The sequence below is a fragment of the Histomonas meleagridis genome (genome assembly GCF_020186115.1).
Source record: "Histomonas meleagridis strain 2922-C6/04-10x chromosome Unknown contig_27, whole genome shotgun sequence".
Taxonomy (NCBI): domain Eukaryota; phylum Parabasalia; order Tritrichomonadida; family Dientamoebidae; genus Histomonas; species Histomonas meleagridis.
The window spans coordinates 238,195-256,201 of record NW_027150844.1 but is presented as its reverse complement, the minus strand read 5'-3'; the positions used below and the strand labels follow the sequence as shown (position 1 = coordinate 256,201).

At 32.5% G+C, this 18,007-nt stretch overlaps 8 protein-coding genes across 8 annotated transcripts; 3 read left to right on the top strand and 5 right to left on the bottom strand.

The window, feature by feature from the left end:
• Positions 1 to 160: 160 nt before the first annotated feature.
• Positions 161 to 1,282, top strand: GO595_004554 (STE family protein kinase; the record flags this gene model as incomplete). The annotated part of the gene is made up of 1 exon (XM_067917698.1): positions 161 to 1,282. One exon carries the CDS (start codon positions 161 to 163, stop codon positions 1,280 to 1,282), a length of 1,122 nt encoding a protein of 373 aa, XP_067775136.1.
• A 283-nt stretch (positions 1,283 to 1,565) lies between these two features.
• GO595_004553 (Leucine Rich Repeat family protein) lies at positions 1,566 to 2,720 on the bottom strand (the record flags this gene model as incomplete). Its single annotated transcript, XM_067917697.1, has 1 exon — positions 1,566 to 2,720. One exon carries the CDS (start codon positions 2,718 to 2,720, stop codon positions 1,566 to 1,568), a length of 1,155 nt encoding a protein of 384 aa, XP_067775135.1.
• Positions 2,721 to 3,066: 346 nt separating this feature from the next.
• On the bottom strand, positions 3,067 to 4,008 carry GO595_004552 (hydroxyacid dehydrogenase; the record flags this gene model as incomplete). The annotated part of the gene is made up of 1 exon (XM_067917696.1): positions 3,067 to 4,008. The coding sequence occupies one exon, from the start codon at positions 4,006 to 4,008 to the stop codon at positions 3,067 to 3,069; it is 942 nt and encodes a 313-aa protein (XP_067775134.1).
• A 2,352-nt stretch (positions 4,009 to 6,360) lies between these two features.
• GO595_004551 (uncharacterized protein) lies at positions 6,361 to 8,679 on the top strand (the record flags this gene model as incomplete). Its single annotated transcript, XM_067917695.1, has 1 exon — positions 6,361 to 8,679. The coding sequence occupies one exon, from the start codon at positions 6,361 to 6,363 to the stop codon at positions 8,677 to 8,679; it is 2,319 nt and encodes a 772-aa protein (XP_067775133.1).
• Positions 8,680 to 8,926: 247 nt separating this feature from the next.
• GO595_004550 (puromycin-sensitive aminopeptidase) lies at positions 8,927 to 11,410 on the top strand (the record flags this gene model as incomplete). The annotated part of the gene is made up of 1 exon (XM_067917694.1): positions 8,927 to 11,410. One exon carries the CDS (start codon positions 8,927 to 8,929, stop codon positions 11,408 to 11,410), a length of 2,484 nt encoding a protein of 827 aa, XP_067775132.1.
• An 885-nt stretch (positions 11,411 to 12,295) lies between these two features.
• GO595_004549 (Calreticulin family protein) lies at positions 12,296 to 13,450 on the bottom strand (the record flags this gene model as incomplete). The annotated part of the gene is made up of 1 exon (XM_067917693.1): positions 12,296 to 13,450. The coding sequence occupies one exon, from the start codon at positions 13,448 to 13,450 to the stop codon at positions 12,296 to 12,298; it is 1,155 nt and encodes a 384-aa protein (XP_067775131.1).
• A 575-nt stretch (positions 13,451 to 14,025) lies between these two features.
• Positions 14,026 to 14,868, bottom strand: GO595_004548 (Clan CA, family C54, ATG4-like cysteine peptidase; the record flags this gene model as incomplete). The annotated part of the gene is made up of 1 exon (XM_067917692.1): positions 14,026 to 14,868. One exon carries the CDS (start codon positions 14,866 to 14,868, stop codon positions 14,026 to 14,028), a length of 843 nt encoding a protein of 280 aa, XP_067775130.1.
• Positions 14,869 to 15,219: 351 nt separating this feature from the next.
• GO595_004547 (putative ATP-dependent RNA helicase DHX35) lies at positions 15,220 to 17,097 on the bottom strand (the record flags this gene model as incomplete). The annotated part of the gene is made up of 1 exon (XM_067917691.1): positions 15,220 to 17,097. The coding sequence occupies one exon, from the start codon at positions 17,095 to 17,097 to the stop codon at positions 15,220 to 15,222; it is 1,878 nt and encodes a 625-aa protein (XP_067775129.1).
• Positions 17,098 to 18,007: the final 910 nt, after the last annotated feature.

Here is an 18,007-nt window from a genome sequence, read left to right as displayed (position 1 = left end):
TGGCATGAATCCAAACCAAAATCTTTGAAAATTTCGGTTTGTAAACATGCCTCAAATAATTAAACGAATTACGCCAGGACGCATCATACCAATTTTCAATTGAAATAAAAAATTTCAGTGCTTACCTTCGTATTGAAAAAAAAGAATTCAAACAAGCTGAATGAGCAGAACTTTGTTTCCTCACTATTCATCTCAATATCAAATACTTCATAAAATAGGCCAAGGAGGCATATCCGAAGTCTACGTTGCACGATGTTTATCAAATGATCAATTATGTGCAATAAAGATAATCAATATGGAAGAAAATAAAATCGATTTCCAACGTTTTCGAAGAGGCGTTTCTATTTGGTCAACATCTCAACATCCAAACCTTATTCAATACTATTGTTCTTTCACAGTAAATTCATCACTTTGGATAGTTTCTGAGTACATGGACGGTGGTTCATGCTCGGATATTATTGATTTTTCTTTTCAAAATGGCTTCAAGGATGAGATTTTATTGGCTACGATTATTAAAAAAACACTAAAATTTTTAGAATACTTTCATTCCAATCATCAAATTCATCGAAATGTTCAACCATCTAATATCTTAATTTCTCACCTTGGTGAAGTAAAAATCGGGAACTTATACGAATCTGCTGGGTTACTTCAAGAAGGACATCGAAAGGCTGCACGTTTTTCATCAATTAGTTCAACATGTTATTCATCTCCAGAAATTTTAAACGGTCGCGAGGGGCACACCGAACTTTCCGACATATGGAGCCTCGGCATCACAGCAATTTCTCTTGCGATGGGCAGGAATCCATTGCATTATAAAAGTGATTTAGAACTTGTACGTGAAATATGTAAAGGAAAAGCGCCATCCCTTCCTAGCGATATGTTTTCAAAAAGTTTTCATGATTTCGTAGAAAAGTGCTTAACTATTGACCCAGCACACAGGCCTTCAGCAAGTGAACTTCTAAAGCATAAGTTCTTAAAGAAAGCAAAAGGAAAAGAATATATCAAAACAATTTTGATGAACCAAATTCTTCCTTTGGACAGAAGATTTGAAATTATGAATGGCAATCAAAAGGTTCCGGACTTACGCGCAAGCGCACCTTTGCCAGGAATTCCAAAAAAGGAAAAGAAAATTAAATTTGATTTCTGTCAGGATTTTGATAGTAATAAAAAAGCAAAAGAACCTTTTACTCCAGTTGTTGAAGATGTTCAAGTTGTACAGCACGGACGATTCACATGTACTCTAAGGAAATTCAGCAACATCCCACAGTATCTCACCATTTGAACGGCAAGATTGAATTTTATAGCTCAAAAAACAAAAGAAAATGTAATATTAGTAAAACTCGAAACAAAATTTTAGATCTTAATTTATTTCTTTGGTCAGGAAAATATAAGTTAATTTAACATATCATTATGATGTTTCAAATAAAAGAATTCCATATTTCAAATTTTCAAATTTGGGATAACATTTGTTCGAAAAATTTAAATTTTTTTCATTCATTTAGAGTGATAATAATTGTAGTTAATCTTTGCTTCAAAATAGCGAAAAAATAAGATTTATTTAAAATTCATTCTTCGGGTGTATGTTCTTCTTCTTCTGTTGTTGATTTTATATTTTCTTCTATTTCTTCTACATCCTTTACCTCTGTTTCACTGTTTGCTTTGCGTTCATTTTCCGCCGCAGGTTTCTCATTTTCCATTTTTTCTTCTTCCTCAACATGTTGCTCTATTTGCTCTTCTGTATCATTTTCAATCCTTTTCATGCGTCCCAGCATCTTTGCGAGTTTGACATCTCCTATGCCAGGATTCACTCCGAGTAATTTCGCAACTGCATTTCTTAAACCAATTGGGTTATTTGCACTAGTATGTTCTTCCACATACTCTGAGTTCTGTATTAAGCCTTGGCCAACTTCCTCAAGCAACTTTTCATATAATTGCTCTGTTTCAGCTGAAAGTTCTTCGTTTTCGGTTTTTCCCGACTTTTTCTTTGACACTTTTTTGGTTTTTGATGCGTTGATTTCCTTCAGTTGCTCAAGCTGATTCTGCATGAAGGCAATAAGCTCTTGCTGCTTAGCAATCCGTTCATCATTAACATCATGCGCTTTAAAGCGCTTGGGTTTAGTGGTGCTTGGTTGAAAGATTTTTTCAAACAAATCATTAATTTTGTCTTCGCTTGCGTGCGAAAGATCCATTACACGCATGGCACGGACAGAAATGGGATCCATTTCAGTTTCAAGAGATCTGATTTCAATTAAATCAAGCTTTTTTGGAATTGATGTATCAATCCAACCATTTCGTACAGCTTTTCGAAGTTTGTTAAGAATGTTAATTCCGCTTTCTTTGTCATTTGCTGATGTGCTTGAAGGTGAGAAATAATTTGAAAGATATTCTGGTGATAATATTTTTCGCTCTGAAATCGTAACTTTTTCGTTATTTATTTCTTCAATTGAAGGGCCAAAGGCTAGGATTGCAAGCTGACGAAAACTTGGGAGAAGAGAAATTGGTGTGTTTTGAGCTGAAAAAGATTTAATTTTTTGATCTTCAATTAAGCCTTGGAAAGAAAGAAGTGGGTTATCATCTAATATTAGTTTCTCTAGATTTGAGTTTGGTTCAAATCCATTGAAATCTGTAATGCAATTATTTGTAAAATTTAAAACCTTTGCTAATGAAGGACATTTAAACTTTGAGAAGCTTGTGAAGCACTTACCAGAACAGTCGCACATATTGTTTTCGGCTATTGAAAGGATTTCCTGATGCGACAGCTCTTCATTTTCCTTCATTAATGTGACGACCGTTAATATATTCGTTTGTTCAACTTTCTGCATTCGAAATATCCTTTCATTGTATCCATTAAATCTTAGCAAAAGTTATTCAAGTAGTTCACAAATATTTTTTTTTGAAGCAACCATCAATTATCTTAATTTTGTAATTTCCATTTAAGATATCATGTTCAATTTTTCTTTATAGCCTAACTCACCTTAGAAAAAGATAAATCTCTTAACCTAAATTATCATATTCTATTAAAGAATTTACATACATACATAAAAATTAGGGAACAAAAACAAATGTTTAAATTGCGTTTATTTGCTTTCCATCAAGCCACGAGTATAAGTTATTGAACACTATTTCCGCTCTTTGTTCCATTGACTCGACAGAAGCGAATGCGATATGTGGTGTCACAATTGTATTTGGACACTTTAGAAGTGGATGATTTTTGTCAATTGGCGGCTCATTCTCAAATACATCGCATGCAGCGCCTGCAATTGTTCCATTTTGTAGCGCATCAGCAAGTGCTTGCGAATCAACAACAGCACCACGCGCAGTGTTTATGAGTATCGCGCTCTTCTTCATAAGAGATAACTCTTTGGCTCCAATCATTCCCTTCGTTTGCTCAGTGAGTGGACAATGAAGAGATACAACATCAGAACGTTGGAGAAGTTCATCTAATGACACTTGCGCATCAATGGATGGATCAGTTACTTTGCTTCGGTTATATCCAATGACGGTACAACCAAACGCTTTACATAGATTTGCAACTTTTTTACCAATGGCACCTGTCCCAATAATACCAATAGTTTTCCCACAAAGAAGATTGCCAACTAGGCCATCTTTGGTTCCACCGTTACGACAACGTTGCTCGGTTTGTGGAATATTTCGAAGAAGTTGGATCATAAAACTGATGCAAAGTTCAGAAACAGCTTGTGTGGCATAGCCAGATGCATTACTAATGGCAATACCACGACTTTTGGCAGAAGAAACTGGAATATGATCAACACCTGTAAAGGCAACATTAATAAATTTGACATTTGTGGCTGCGTCAAGGACGGCTTGTGGCAGTGGCATATTTGCAAGCATTATGACATCTGCATCTCGGACTCTTTCAATTTGAACTGATGGATTAGTATCTTTTGGATATGCAACAAAGCTATGACCCATTTCTTTAAGCTTATTTGCGTGCTTAGCTATCACTTCATCGGAAACGCCAAGTCCTTCTAATAAAACAATTTTCATTTAGCAACTGATATGAGGCCGTTTAAAAATTGGTGTGCCCCAAATTTTCTGTGTCAGTTTTCTTGTTTTGAATGAATGTAAACCTATAAATTATGGGGGATTTCTCATCAATCGATATTTTGCGATGGAACAGCAAGCAAATGAAAAATGCCTTCATGACCTTGTGCTAATTCAAAAAATCATTCGTGAATTAAATGTCAATAATGTAGAGGAATCAGTTCAGATCATTTGATAATAATTCAATGAATATACTTTGTGTCATTTAATCTACACATGCTTTGTATCAAGAATAATTGACTTTGATGTGTGCTTGAATTTTATAAATGCTATTCATCAAAAAGAAAAGAATACTATTATAGATATTTTTACGCAATTACTACTTGATTCAGATATGCAAGAATCAAATTTTTTACTTGAGAAAATGATAGAAAAAGAAATGATAAACCTAAATATAGTTAAAACAAGAAAACATTATATTTTATACATTATAAAACTCAAAGAAATTAATTCATTAAATATTAATTCTTATCAATTCAATGATGAAATAAAACATAATATTGATAAACTTTCAAAGAATGATTGGGAACTTCATAAGCAATTAATTAAAGAAGGTGTTAATCCAAATGAAATATCAAAAATAATTCGAAATGATGATATCGAAAAACTTCAAGAAATATCATCACAACCGAATTTCACATTTACTCAACTAATTAGACCATCACTTTATGAAAGATGTTCATATATTAATCAAAATAGTGTTACGTTAAATGATTTTGCAGCATTTTTTGGATCAATCAACTGTTTTAAATATTTGTTATTAAATCATTCTAGGTTAATGAATACTGGTAAATATGCAGTAGCAGGCAGAAATCTTGAAATCATTCATTTATGTGAACAAAGCCATTCATCATTATCAAATTCATTTGAAAATGTAATAGAATTTCATCAAAATGATATCTTTAATTATATTTATGAAAATAAAATTTTTGGAACTTCAAATATTAATTATTTGGTAAGGAAATGTATTTCTTCTTATAACTATGAATTGATTTTATTTTTTTTAAATGAGAAAATAAAAATTGATGAAATTATTTATGAATTAATAAAAAGTGGTGATATATTTTTCGTCAAATGCTTGCTTGGAAACATTGAAGCGGGAAAAGTATTAATAGCTTCATCCGAAAATGGTCATACAGAAATAGTTAAATTACTTCTTGATAAAGAAGGAATTGATGTTAATGCTAAAAATATTAATTTGTTTTATTTTATATTTATTTCAATCATTTAATCTTTCAAAATAATATTTGGAAATCATTTAAAATATTTTATACAGCACTTATGTTTGCAACTTGGAATGGAATCACAGAAATGGCTCAATTACTTCTTGAGCAAAAAGGAATTGATATTTATGCTAAAAATATTTATATGAGTTATTTGAGATATATTTTAATAATTGGATATTTTAAAATAATATTTGGAAATTATTTAACTTATTTAGAACAGCACTTGATATTGCATCTTTCAAGAATGAAAATTATATAAAAAATTTGATAATTTCTAAACAAAAGGAATTAAAGAATAATATAAAATCAAGTACTACCATATGTATATTCCATTAAATATATATTTGTTTTAAAATTTGACTTAGTGAGCGTATTGGTGAATTTATAAACGGTTTACTTGTTTGAAAAATTGTGTGGCTGTTTATGCAAAAAGTGTCTGTTCTTAATGAGTAAGGCTTCTCAAGAATTATTAGCAAAGGCTAAATTAATCCCTTCAAACAATCTTAGCGATGACTTGTCATGCCTAAGTAGCCTATATTCTGTTTCAAAAATTTATTTTGAATTTTGTTTATCCAGATTTTCACAATTATTAACATTACCAAAAAACCAAAATTTCAAACCAAAAATACTAAACAGTGTTTCGCATGTGTTTGACACCGAGAGAAATGAAGATTATTATTTACCATTTCTTGATCTAATTTTAATTCACCAAAATCCACAAAAAACAGCTGAATTAATATACAGAAACTTATACACTGAAAAATGTTATGCTGTTTCATATTTCATTTCAGTTCATTCTCATTTTAATTTGTTTCTCCATCCACTTTTAGAACTTCTTTTTAAAAATATTCCAAGTGAAAAAGAAACTCACATCATTGGAATAAGAGATGAGCTTCTCTTTAGATACATTACAACTAGTTCTGATTTTGATTTTGCTCTCAAATGTCTTTCTCAAATTCCATCAACATATTCAAATGATCTTTACTTCGAATTCCTTTCAATTTCTTACTATCTAGTAGAAAGAAAGTATACAAATGATAAACTGCTTTCGATTTTAATAAATAACGCAATGGCATTATCAGATCCGAATAAAATCATTGAACTCATCATAGAAACCAAACTCAAAGTTCCAAAATTATTTGTAAGTTGGGCAAATACAACTCGGAAAAATCCATATAAATTTGATGAATCAAAAATCATCGAAGTTGGTCTTAATCAACTTCCACCAATGCTTCGTATGCAAATGCTCCAAAAAGTCCCTAACGAAATGTCGAGTCCACGTTTGTGTAGAGCAGTAAAATTTAACAAATCTCTCCAAAAAGAAATCAAAAAGCGAATTGCAAAAGAGAAGGATCCAAGGCAACTTCATGACTTTTTGCTTGCTTCAAGCGAGAAGTTCTCAATTCCCAATTCCTTGCCGTTTTATTACACTTTGCTTGCGAAGTGGTGCATCGGCGATCCAAACCTTTCACACCTTTATTTATCAGAATTTTCAAAGCTCGACGATAAAACAGATATTGAAATCTTAACGGCCGCCGTAATAGGACTTGAACTTCTTTCTTCGAGATATCCTGATACTGTTCCACTTGTTTTTCCAAAAATAAGACATTTGATGAAAAAATGTCCAAAAGTCATTAGAATTCATTTACTTAATGCAATCGCTTACGCAGTTGGATCTGAGACAATCGACGAAGAATTTGTTTGGAATGATTACCACAGTATTCGTACCGTTTCAGAGGATGGTCTGGATTTTGATGACCTTATTCATTATTGTATTATCGGATTAAATGACCCTGATGATGTCGAAATTGCTAAACCACTTCTTGACAAGCTTTGTAAGAAAGATAAGATTTCAGTCATCAGTGGCCTTCTTCGTCTTCCATATGAAAAAGTTTCTCATTTCAATAGTCTGATTTCTCTTCTTCCTGAAAAAGAGCCAATTGTCAACTCCAAGACCGACATTCTTGCCGAAGTTGTCAATGAAGAACTTCAGAAGCCAATGACCACATCTCGTATGCTTCAATTAGCAACTGCATTTACAATGTTTTTTGATGTTTTTAAGAATGTCACTGTTGAGTGGATCAAAATTTTAGTTGAAGCTGGTGAATGTGTCTTCAATATGTCAGTTTCACAATCAATCATTGAACGATGTTTAGCCACAATAGCATCAAAAGATATCAAAGACGAACGAATTCGTTTTTCGTGTGGCTTTTCACTTGCATTATATTTATCATATCGACTTATTGATGAGCCAAACCAAATATCACAAATTCTTCACAACATAACTCCAAGTGAAAAATCAGATTTAGTTCAATTAATATACCTTTACACATTGTCTTTATGTCCTGCACCTTCTGATGCCGAATCTTTTATTATCAAGATGATAGCCGATGGTAAACGTATTTCTTCAACTAACGTACTCTTCGGCGTCGGTTATTGCATTCAATCGTGGTTTTCTTCAATTCTCACATTTTTCAATAAGCCCTCAAACCGCAATCTGAAGTCTATCGGTGTGTGGCCGTTTGCGAGTAACGTTCTCCATTTTTTAAATCGAGATTTTGAAATAAATACCAATGATAAATTAGGATTAGCACAATTTATATATCTCCAACGATCTAATCCATCATTTGATACACTTATTGATAATTTGATTGAAAAAGAAGAATTAGATTCTGAAACACTTTTATGCGCAATTTGTGGTTATATCCCAGATTTAGCATTTCGTATCACGTCATTTTCACCCGATGAACGTCAACGGACCTTAATTTCTCATGTTCAAGATTTGAATGAATTGACAAATCAATTAATCACTCGACAACGACTTTACCATAAACAACAATCACAACAAAAGGTACAACGTAACATTCGTCCGATGATTGAACAATTACGAAGTGATTATGAGAAATTAACAAACAATGAAGTTGCAATGATACTTTCGTCATTATCCAAAACGCAAATTGGCGAAATAGTTAATGACACAACGAGTGACTGTTCGATATTTGTAGCCATAAAATTACGAAGTATCGATGATATTTCAAGACTTATTTCCATGAAAAGGCAAAATGAGAAATATTTAAATCTTTTGAAGAATGAAATTAGCGAAGAAAATTTGATTTTAATTGTGGAGAAAATGATCGAAATTAATGCGCCAATCGAAAGAATAGCTGAAGTTCTCGTGTACTATAGATTTGATGAGTTGTTGGCTGAGGTAAACTGTGTGGCAATTGCGCCAATATTAATCGCTGAGATGAAACATATTAAAATCGAAATGGTAATGTCGCTGATAAGTAACTATAAGGAAATAGCGGACGATTTCATAAAGTGTTTGTTGTTGAAGAAGCCGCAATTTTTCCAACAAAATAATGAGGTATTTGAGCTGATAAAATAAATGGGAAATATATTGTTGTAATAAATGGAACTAATTAATTTTTATATTTACTTCTCTTGAAACTTCTTTGAGAATAAATTCGTTCTCATTGATAAAGGATTGGTTTTGTAAACTCAAATAAGTCTTTAAAGACTATTGCTAGAATTTTTATGAAACAAAAAGTACATAAAAATTGTTCACTTCACATTTTGACAAAATGATCAACAGTTTACATATGTAAACATCACAAAAAGATTTAAGTAATTTAATGAGCGAAATTTCATTTAGGCTCTCAACAAAAATCATTCCGACAGACTATGACCTCGAGATAACTCCTGACATTGCTGGTAAAACATTCACTGCTAGCGAAGTTATCACCTTTCAACAAAATGAACCATCACCTTATGCCGAACTGTTTGCAGAAAGCTCAATCAAAATTAAAACAATTGAACAAAATGGCAAAAACCTCGAATATAAGCATGAAGGAGGTAGACTTTATATATATGGTGATTCATTATCTTCTTCACCAGTCAAAATCATTTTTGATGGAGAAATCCAAACCAATTCAGTTGGTTTTTATTATGTTGATGACGAATGTTGCTCAACACAATTTGAAGCCATTCATGCTCGTGAATGTTTTCCTTGTTTCGATGAACCTTCTATCAAGAGCACATTTCTTTTAACTCTCATTGTACCAAAGCATCTTTTAGCTCTTAGTAACATGCCTGTTAAGTCCACCACTCTTATTGGAGATAAAAAGAGATATCAATTTCATCGAACACCAAAGATTTGTAGTTATCTTCTTGCATTTGCTGTTGGTGCCTTTGATGTTCTTAGTGGTTTTACTACTCGTGGTCTTCCAGTTGATGTTTATGCAACTAGTGGCAAATCAGATCATCTCCAATTTGCACTTGATGAATGTATCAAATTTATTGATTGGTATGAAGACTTCATTGGTGTTCCTTTTCCACTTCCACGCATGCAACTTCTAGCAGTTCCAGAATTTAGTGCCGGTGCTATGGAGAACTATGGTCTTATTATTTTCCGTGAAGAATGTCTTCTTGCCAGTCCATCTTCAAGTTCTGCATCTACTCTTATGAATGTTTCAATGACAATTGCACATGAGTTAGCACATCAATGGAGTGGAGATTCTGTTTCTCCCAAGTTTTGGGATTCCTTATGGCTCAACGAGGGCTTTGCTACTATTTTCCCATACATTGCGTTTGATGATGTCCACCCCGAGTGGCACTTTTGGGAGAAGTTCGTTATTTTGGAGTTATCGACAGCACTTTTTTCTGATGCATCGGCGCACACCCACCCGGTGAACGTTAAGGTCAATAGTGAAGAAGAGATCGAATCTGTATTTGATGACATATGTTATTCTAAGGCAGCGTGTGTTATTTATATGCTTCTTACGAAACTTGGTCGAGAATCATTTTGTAAAGTTCTTCGATCATATTTCTCAGAATTTAACAATAGTAATGCAGACACAAGTGATCTTTGTAACACATTTTCCAAAGTATTGGGATATGACATGACGAAATTCTTTGACGCATGGACTAACCATTGTAATTTCCCACTTGTTATAGTTGAAGAAGACTTGACGATTCATCAAGTTAAGTTTACGAATGATGGAATTGTCGAAGGAAAAGAGTATTGGCCAATACCATTATCAATATCAGTATGTAAAGATGGGAAAGTCGATGAAATCATACTCGAGCTTGAAGACAAACCCATAAAACTTGATTCCAACTATGACTGGGTCAAAGTCAACTCTAATTCTAAAGCATTTTGTCGCGTATGGCACAAAGGTAAAGCGTTTACTAATTTGTTATCAGCGATACGCACTAAACAACTTAATCCAATCGATCGTTGGTCCATATTAAATGATCAACGAGCGCTTGCAAAGATTGGCATTGTCTCATATGTTAATATTCTTGAATTGTTACAATATTATAACACTGAAGACAATCCATTTGTATGTCGTATCATTGCGAACACATTTCGTTCTCTAATTTCATTATTTAAGCAACATAAAGAACAACTGAAATTACTTGGAATGAAAACCTTCAAAGAAATGATAAACAAATTTGGATTATTACCAAAAGAAAATGAACCAATTGATGTAACATTATTACGTCCGACATTACTTAATATTACAACATTTATATGCGAAGATTCCGAATGTATAACATTTGGAAAGAAACTTTTCGAACAATTTAAATCGAACGTAAATGAAATTGATCCAAATCTCATTGATTATGTAATGAAATGCGGTGTAATGTATTCAGAAGATGGTTTCGAATATGTATCAAACATCGCATTACATTCGGATAACCCACAGCTTCAATCGGATGCAGTGTTCGCGTTGTGTTGGGTACCGAAAAATAAAATTAACAATGTGATTGATATGATCGAAAAGGTAAAGTTGCAAGACATGACAACTGTGTTCCAGGGAATATCGATGAACCCGTACATCGAAAGGGAACTGTGGACGTATCTGAAGGAGAATTACCAAAAGTTCTTCCAATTGTTCAGTAAGATATCGTTCAACTTGGAGACAATTATCGACTCCGCAACAAGCGGATTTAACACTGAAGAAGAGGCAGAAGAAGTCGAAACGTTCTTCAAGGAAAACCCAACGCCGGTGGCGGAGGCTGGAATAAAGAAACGAGTCGAAGAGATTCGAATGGTGGCGGAGATAATGAAGAGAGATAACGATAAAGTGGGCGAATATTTGAAGAGTTTATGAGTGAGTAAAAAGTTTAATTCGATGTGAAGCAAATTGAAAATATAAATAATTTCCAAATTTTGTTTCGAAATAATATCAAACAAAGCAAATAAACGTTTGAACATTAAATTTATTGTTCAATATTAACCGGTTATGATGAATATATCTTTTGGATTCGTTCTTTCTTCAAGAAAATATTTAATAAGAAAGAAATTTTCATTAATATTCATTCTATTATCTTGTAACATTAAAAATATTTGAATTATGATATCTATTACATATTTCATAAAAATATTATTTTGATGAAATTTATTGCTGCTTCATATGCATCTTTAAATGATGAATGATTTCTTCATTTTCACCTGCAGCTGCATAATCTTCAGCATTTACATTGTTCACAAGTAAATATTTAAAAAATTTAATTGATCCAAAGAATGATACATCGGCAATTAGTGAAACATTTTCTTGATTTATAAATGATTAACTTTCATAAAGTGATGGTTCAAAATTTGTTTGTGATGAATTTTCTTAAAGTTTTTCTATTTCAACATTTGGAATTCCAAAGATAATTATCTTTATAATTTCATTTGAATTATGCTTCTTTTGATGTTTCCAATCATCATTTAACGTTTTGTTTTATAAATATCAATAAAAATTCTCAAAAAAATATGATATGGACAGTATAATTGTAAAATTTCTTACAATGGGAAATAATTATTTTTATGATTAAAAATTTTTATGATTGAGTAAATCAAATTGAATAATTCATGTCAAAACAATGTTTTTGGAAATTTTTGGAATTTAAAAGTATTTCATAGAAAAAATATATATTCAATTTATAATTTATATTTAAAATTAAAAACATTACAAACAAATTATCATTTATATTATATTTTTACATAATATTTATAATTCGTTTGGCATTTTATCTTTATCAATGTTAACCTTTAATCCAATATCTGCATTTTCCATGTTTTCCTTCTTTTGTTGTGCCTTTGCGTATGCAATCCTTTCTCCTTCTTGGATACTATTGAACGTTTCTTCCATCATTTTCTGCGCATATTCGAAGTCGTCTGTCACAAGAATATTATCCCAAATTGATCCTGAAACGTCTTGTGAAACGTCAATTCCGACATAACATAAGTCTTCGGGCTTACCAAAATGAACGTCGGGATCATACTCAGGATTATTTATCATTTTAGGTTTCCATTCGCCACGAAATGCAGGATTCGGGATGCGGCGCGGCGTCCATTCGCTTCGGTACTCTGGATTAGCAACGAGCGGCGGAGTCCAAATGCCATTGATCGCATCATCCCAATCTGTCGGCCTTGTGGCTGTTTCATCTGCAATAAATTGCGGGATTTCTTTGTTAAATTCGGGTGAAATGTCATCAGGATCTTCAATGCTTTCGCGCTCTTCCCAATCTTGAGGTTTGACTTCATATGGATCAGGAATATAACGAGGCTGACAATAGCCAAACGCTTCTTCAAGAGTACTTTCAATATCTGTGAAATTGTCTTTAAGCATTTTGTACGTTTGATTGGAATAAATTATTAATGTGTAAACATGTGTGAATTGATCATTAAATGCTAATATAGGTTCATACGTTTTATATTCTGTACGATTACGTGAAATACGAAAGTCAAGATGACGGCGATCCCAACCTCGAAAATCTGGGCCAAAAAGAATACGATATGGTGACTTTCGTGAAAATTGTGTGGGATTAAATGTTGAAGGCAAAAGTTTAAGATATGCTTGGCCATGCTCAATCTTGTTCTCAAGTTTTAATGAAAATTGAAAAATTAAATCTTTCCCTGTGGTATTAAAACACTGTTTGAATTTAGATGAAATAAGATACTCACTACCATCATCAACTGTTTGAAGACCTCGTTGTAATCTTCGGTTATAATAATAAGATCCTGCTGAAACTCGAAATCTTCCTAAATGTTGACCTGGTGATACTCTTGATGATTTAATCCAACGCTTTTCCCATCCACGATCAAACCTTTCCTCAAAATATACTTCTGAGAAAATTAGTTTCCAAAATATGAAGGAAAACATTGAACAAAAAATTATTATAATTAAACGTTCACTGGAACAAATGCAAAGAAACATAAAAAATAAAAAGGATGAAGAATCAAAAGAAATGATTCCAAACAACACTACAGAAAAATCACAAATAGAATTAGTTCTGAAAGAAAGGGATGAATTACGGAAATTAACTGGAAATTATGACAAAAAGAAAGAAACACAAAGAATACATACCATTGTCAGGATGTTTATGTATATTTTTGGTGCAATCTTCGTTTTCTTTTTTGTTTTGCATCAAAAAGGTTATTTCTAATTTGTTCAAAATTTTATAAAACGAAAATACTTATTTTGTTTACAGTTTTTATTTACCTTGTTGCTAAAACATTAATAACAATGCAAAATAGAACATTTTTTTACAATATTTTGATTTTATGATTTTTTTGTAGATAATTAAGTGATTTTTTTCTTAAGCAATGCAAAAGAAAGCATCCAAAGTTTCATGTACATTGATGGATTGGAACTTGTTCAGATCTGAAAATCTTCAAAATTCATTGGAACAATATTTTAATAAAAAAACGTTTTATTTAACACAAAACAAACACACCTTATGGATGGCCGTTGCTAAGTTCACTTAAGAGTTCCTCTTTAGAAATTATTTCGAAGTCATCCGGATCACCAAACGCGCAACTTGCTGACGAACTTTCGTCAGTTTCTATGCTTTCTTCAGCAAAAGAGTTATCATCTATGTTAATTTCATCGTGTAAGAGAGATTGATCAAAATGTTCCATGATGGAAAGCGGCAAAAATGGCAACTGTCGCATCACTTGAATTGTTTCCATAAATTGGTCAATGTCTGTGAAGTAAAATGCGATCATTAATGATGATGAGATGTTTTCAATTTTGATGGATTTAAGCTCAGGCTCATAGTATGTTTTATACTGATTCTCGTTTGTGACCTTTTTTTTGGTTGTGTGTGGATCGAAGTAAAAGAAATGTGTCGATGAAAATCCGACATAATAAAATGATTTGCGCTTAACGCCACCAATAAAACCAAGGCCGTTCTTGAGGCCAAGAGAAAAAGCAATGAAATCAAAACATTTGGTATCAAATTTTTTGTATCCACATAATAATGGAGCAAGACATAAAACAAAATGATTGCCTTCAATCATTTGAACAATCTCGTCGATTACTAGGGTGGAGTTTCTACATACATATACTGGTAGTTTGTAAGGATCCAACAAATTTTGGATAGCAAATGCAAGTTGAGTAACAGTAGCTCGTTCACCTTCATGTCCTCCAATATTAATTATCTCCTTGCATATGTTATGGATTGAAAATGGTGCTTGATAATTATCATTAAATAACGCTAGAGGATTTGAATGTCCGAATTTTTGTTCAAATACTTCTGGCTTTTGTTCAAGGATTGACTGTAGGTAGTTAACGAGCATACTTTGTCCGCAACGAATGCAACAACCCCAGTTCGTATCTGATTTAATTGGAATATAATGTTTTTCTTTTTTAAGAGATTCAAAACCTCTTCTATATGTGAACCGAGGAATTTTAGAAAGAAGAGTTATTTTTGATTCTCCTTTCTTGATTTTATTTCCAAGGATTGTTGCCATCCTACTGGAGAACAATTAACCGTTGGATGTTTTCGGCTTTTTGAATTTGTTTATTTTTTTTCTGAATTTTTTTACTTCCTATCCTCATCGCGATGCATTCTATCAATTTTGTTTACTCATTAAATTTTTTATGAAAAATCAATCGTTACATAGAAAAGCTCTATCGTCATCACAATTTCAGGGGGGTTCTGTGGATTGTTCGTTAGTTGTAGGTGGCTCGACTTGACTTACCCACCTAGCATACAGCTTTTTAGTCATTACTCTTTCAGAGAAGACTATATAATCCAAGGCTCTGTTAAAAGCGAAAGAAGAAGGATGAATATGTATTTCTGTTCCGTCTTCTAAACATTGATATTTACCTGACACAATATGTCTCGCTACATTTTCATGCAAAGCATCAGCCAAACATTTTCTTAATCTGTCTAATCTCCCTTCATCCTCTTCGTCTTCGCTTAAATCAACATTCATTTCATTTGCAACTTCTTTAAGTTGTTCTCTAACTTTGACGGCGTACTCAAGTGCTCTTTGACTTAGGAAGTTCTTCATACAAAACTTATGTTTATCAATCGCATTTAAATACGCATCATAAATATGTATCAAAGTAATATGATCACCAGTAGAATCCATAAATAGCTTGTGTTGGTTTCGAGCTTTTTTCCTTTGTTCGCTAGGTGTCACGAATAAATTTTCACATGACATCATGGACATTAAAGTCAAAGCCTTATTCCCACAGCCACTTCTGGAAGCAAGCAATAAAATTTTTGTCATTTTTGGTGATAATGGAAAACTTGCCATAATCTTTCCATCGTCAGTTAACTTACCACTGTTATCCATTGCGCCTAGTCCATATATTGTGTTAAGCGATGCCATTAGCAATGATGTTGGTGGTCTTTCTAAGAATTCGAATTTTACTGGATTTTCAATTCCGATCGCAAGCAATTGCAAACACACTGAGCTTAGGTCAGCTCTTCTGATTTCGGCCACAGGTGAATCGGCCAAGTCGAAAAACGCTTCTTCGGTATATAACCGAAAACAACCGCCGGCAAATTCACGTCCTGCACGACCTGAGCGTTGCATTGCTTGCGCTTTGGAGATTGGTGACGTGTTTAGGACTTCGACACCTGTTATAGGGTTATAAGATTTAACCTTTACCAATCCACTATCAATTACATATTTAATGCCGGGAATAGTAACAGAGGTCTCGGCGATGTTAGTGGATAAGATTACTTTCCGGGAGTTTTCAGGTGCTGGATCAAAGATTTTTTGTTGCTGTGACATTGGTAATGCTGCATATAATGGAAGGACATAAAGTGGTGGATCAAGATCTTTGGTACGAAGAAGACCAGCAAGTTCTTCAATCTCTTCTTGTCCAGTCATAAAGACTAAAAAATCGCCTGGATCAAGATCAAGATGTAATTGAACAATTGCTATTGAACAAGCATCAACATAATCACTCTCTGGTTGATCAGTATAGAATATACCAACAGGAAACATACGACCACGAACATGAATAATGGGTGGGTTGTCAAAAAAATCTACAAATAATTTGCAATGAAGAGTTGCAGACATTAGAACAATTTTAAGATCTCTTCGCTTTTGAAGGTCTTTAAGAAGGCCAATGAGGAGATCGGTCTGAACAGTTCTTTCGTGGATTTCATCAAGAATTACTATTGAATAATTGGACAACTCGGAATCAAGCAAAATTTCACGTAAAAGCATACCGTCTGTTAAATATTTGATGTGAGTTTTGGGATTGGACATATTGTCAAAACGAACATTATAACCAACTTCTCTCCCAACTTTTCCATGCCTTTCAAATGCAACACGCCGAGCAAGAGAACAAGCTGAAACTCTTCTTGGTTGAGTAATCGCAATGTTAACATTTCGAAATTCTTCTGAATCAACAAGAAATTGTGGTACTTGTGTTGATTTACCACAGCCTGTTTCACCGATAATAATTGTTGTAGGATTTTCAGAAATAAGTTTGACTATTTCTTTTCGAGATTTTGCAATAGGGAGATTGGCACGATGTTTGGAGATGTTTTCGTGCTTCATTTGCACGACCAGAGCTCCAAGAAAGAAATTTTTATTTTCATTCAAAATCAAACAAAATTGAAAGAAAAAAATCAGGCATAATTCTTTTCATTAAAATTTTAACGGTCTGTTTGATTTGAACGTTTAGTAAGTTTGATCATTAAAAGCAAATAGAAATATTCATTGACTTGAAAAAATATTTTTAATTTTCATTAAAATTAATATAAATTGATCTGTTTAATGATAATTATCATTTTTCCTATTTAATATAAGTTATTGATATTATGAGCATTTTCAAAAAAATTTATTTGAGCACAAATTGATGAAAATATCATATTTATTACAATGACATTATTGTAATAATACTTTAATTCAATTATTTGTGATAAAATGTTTTATATACACAAAAAATTTATTCACTAAATAAACAATTATATAATTCTTGTGTTATTGGTTCGCAACATATTTCGTTTGAGACGAAGTTTTGGTAAAACTCACCAAAGAGATTTTGGCACAAAGGAAGCCAAAATTCTTCATCATCTCTTATCAACATTAAAAGTGTTTCTGAAGTTATCCTAATATCATCTTCATCTTCATTTTCCAAAATTCTTACAATCAAATTTAATGCCATATCATTTGTTATTTCTTTACGCGTTTGTATCGAAACATTTGATAACATGTTTAAATATAATAAAGCAGTCAATCTAGAATTTTCAAAACTATACGTATCGACTTCGTTCAAAATGTTATCAAATATTCTGTGCTCACAAATTTGAATTGAGAAATTTCTAGTTAGGAAATGCAAGCAATGTAATGCAGTGTTCTTTGTGTTCATATCTGCTTCGAAATACAGATTAGAAAAACATTCAAAGAAATACGGATCATTAATTAACCTGGATTCATTTCCCAAATAAGAAGAAATATTACCAAC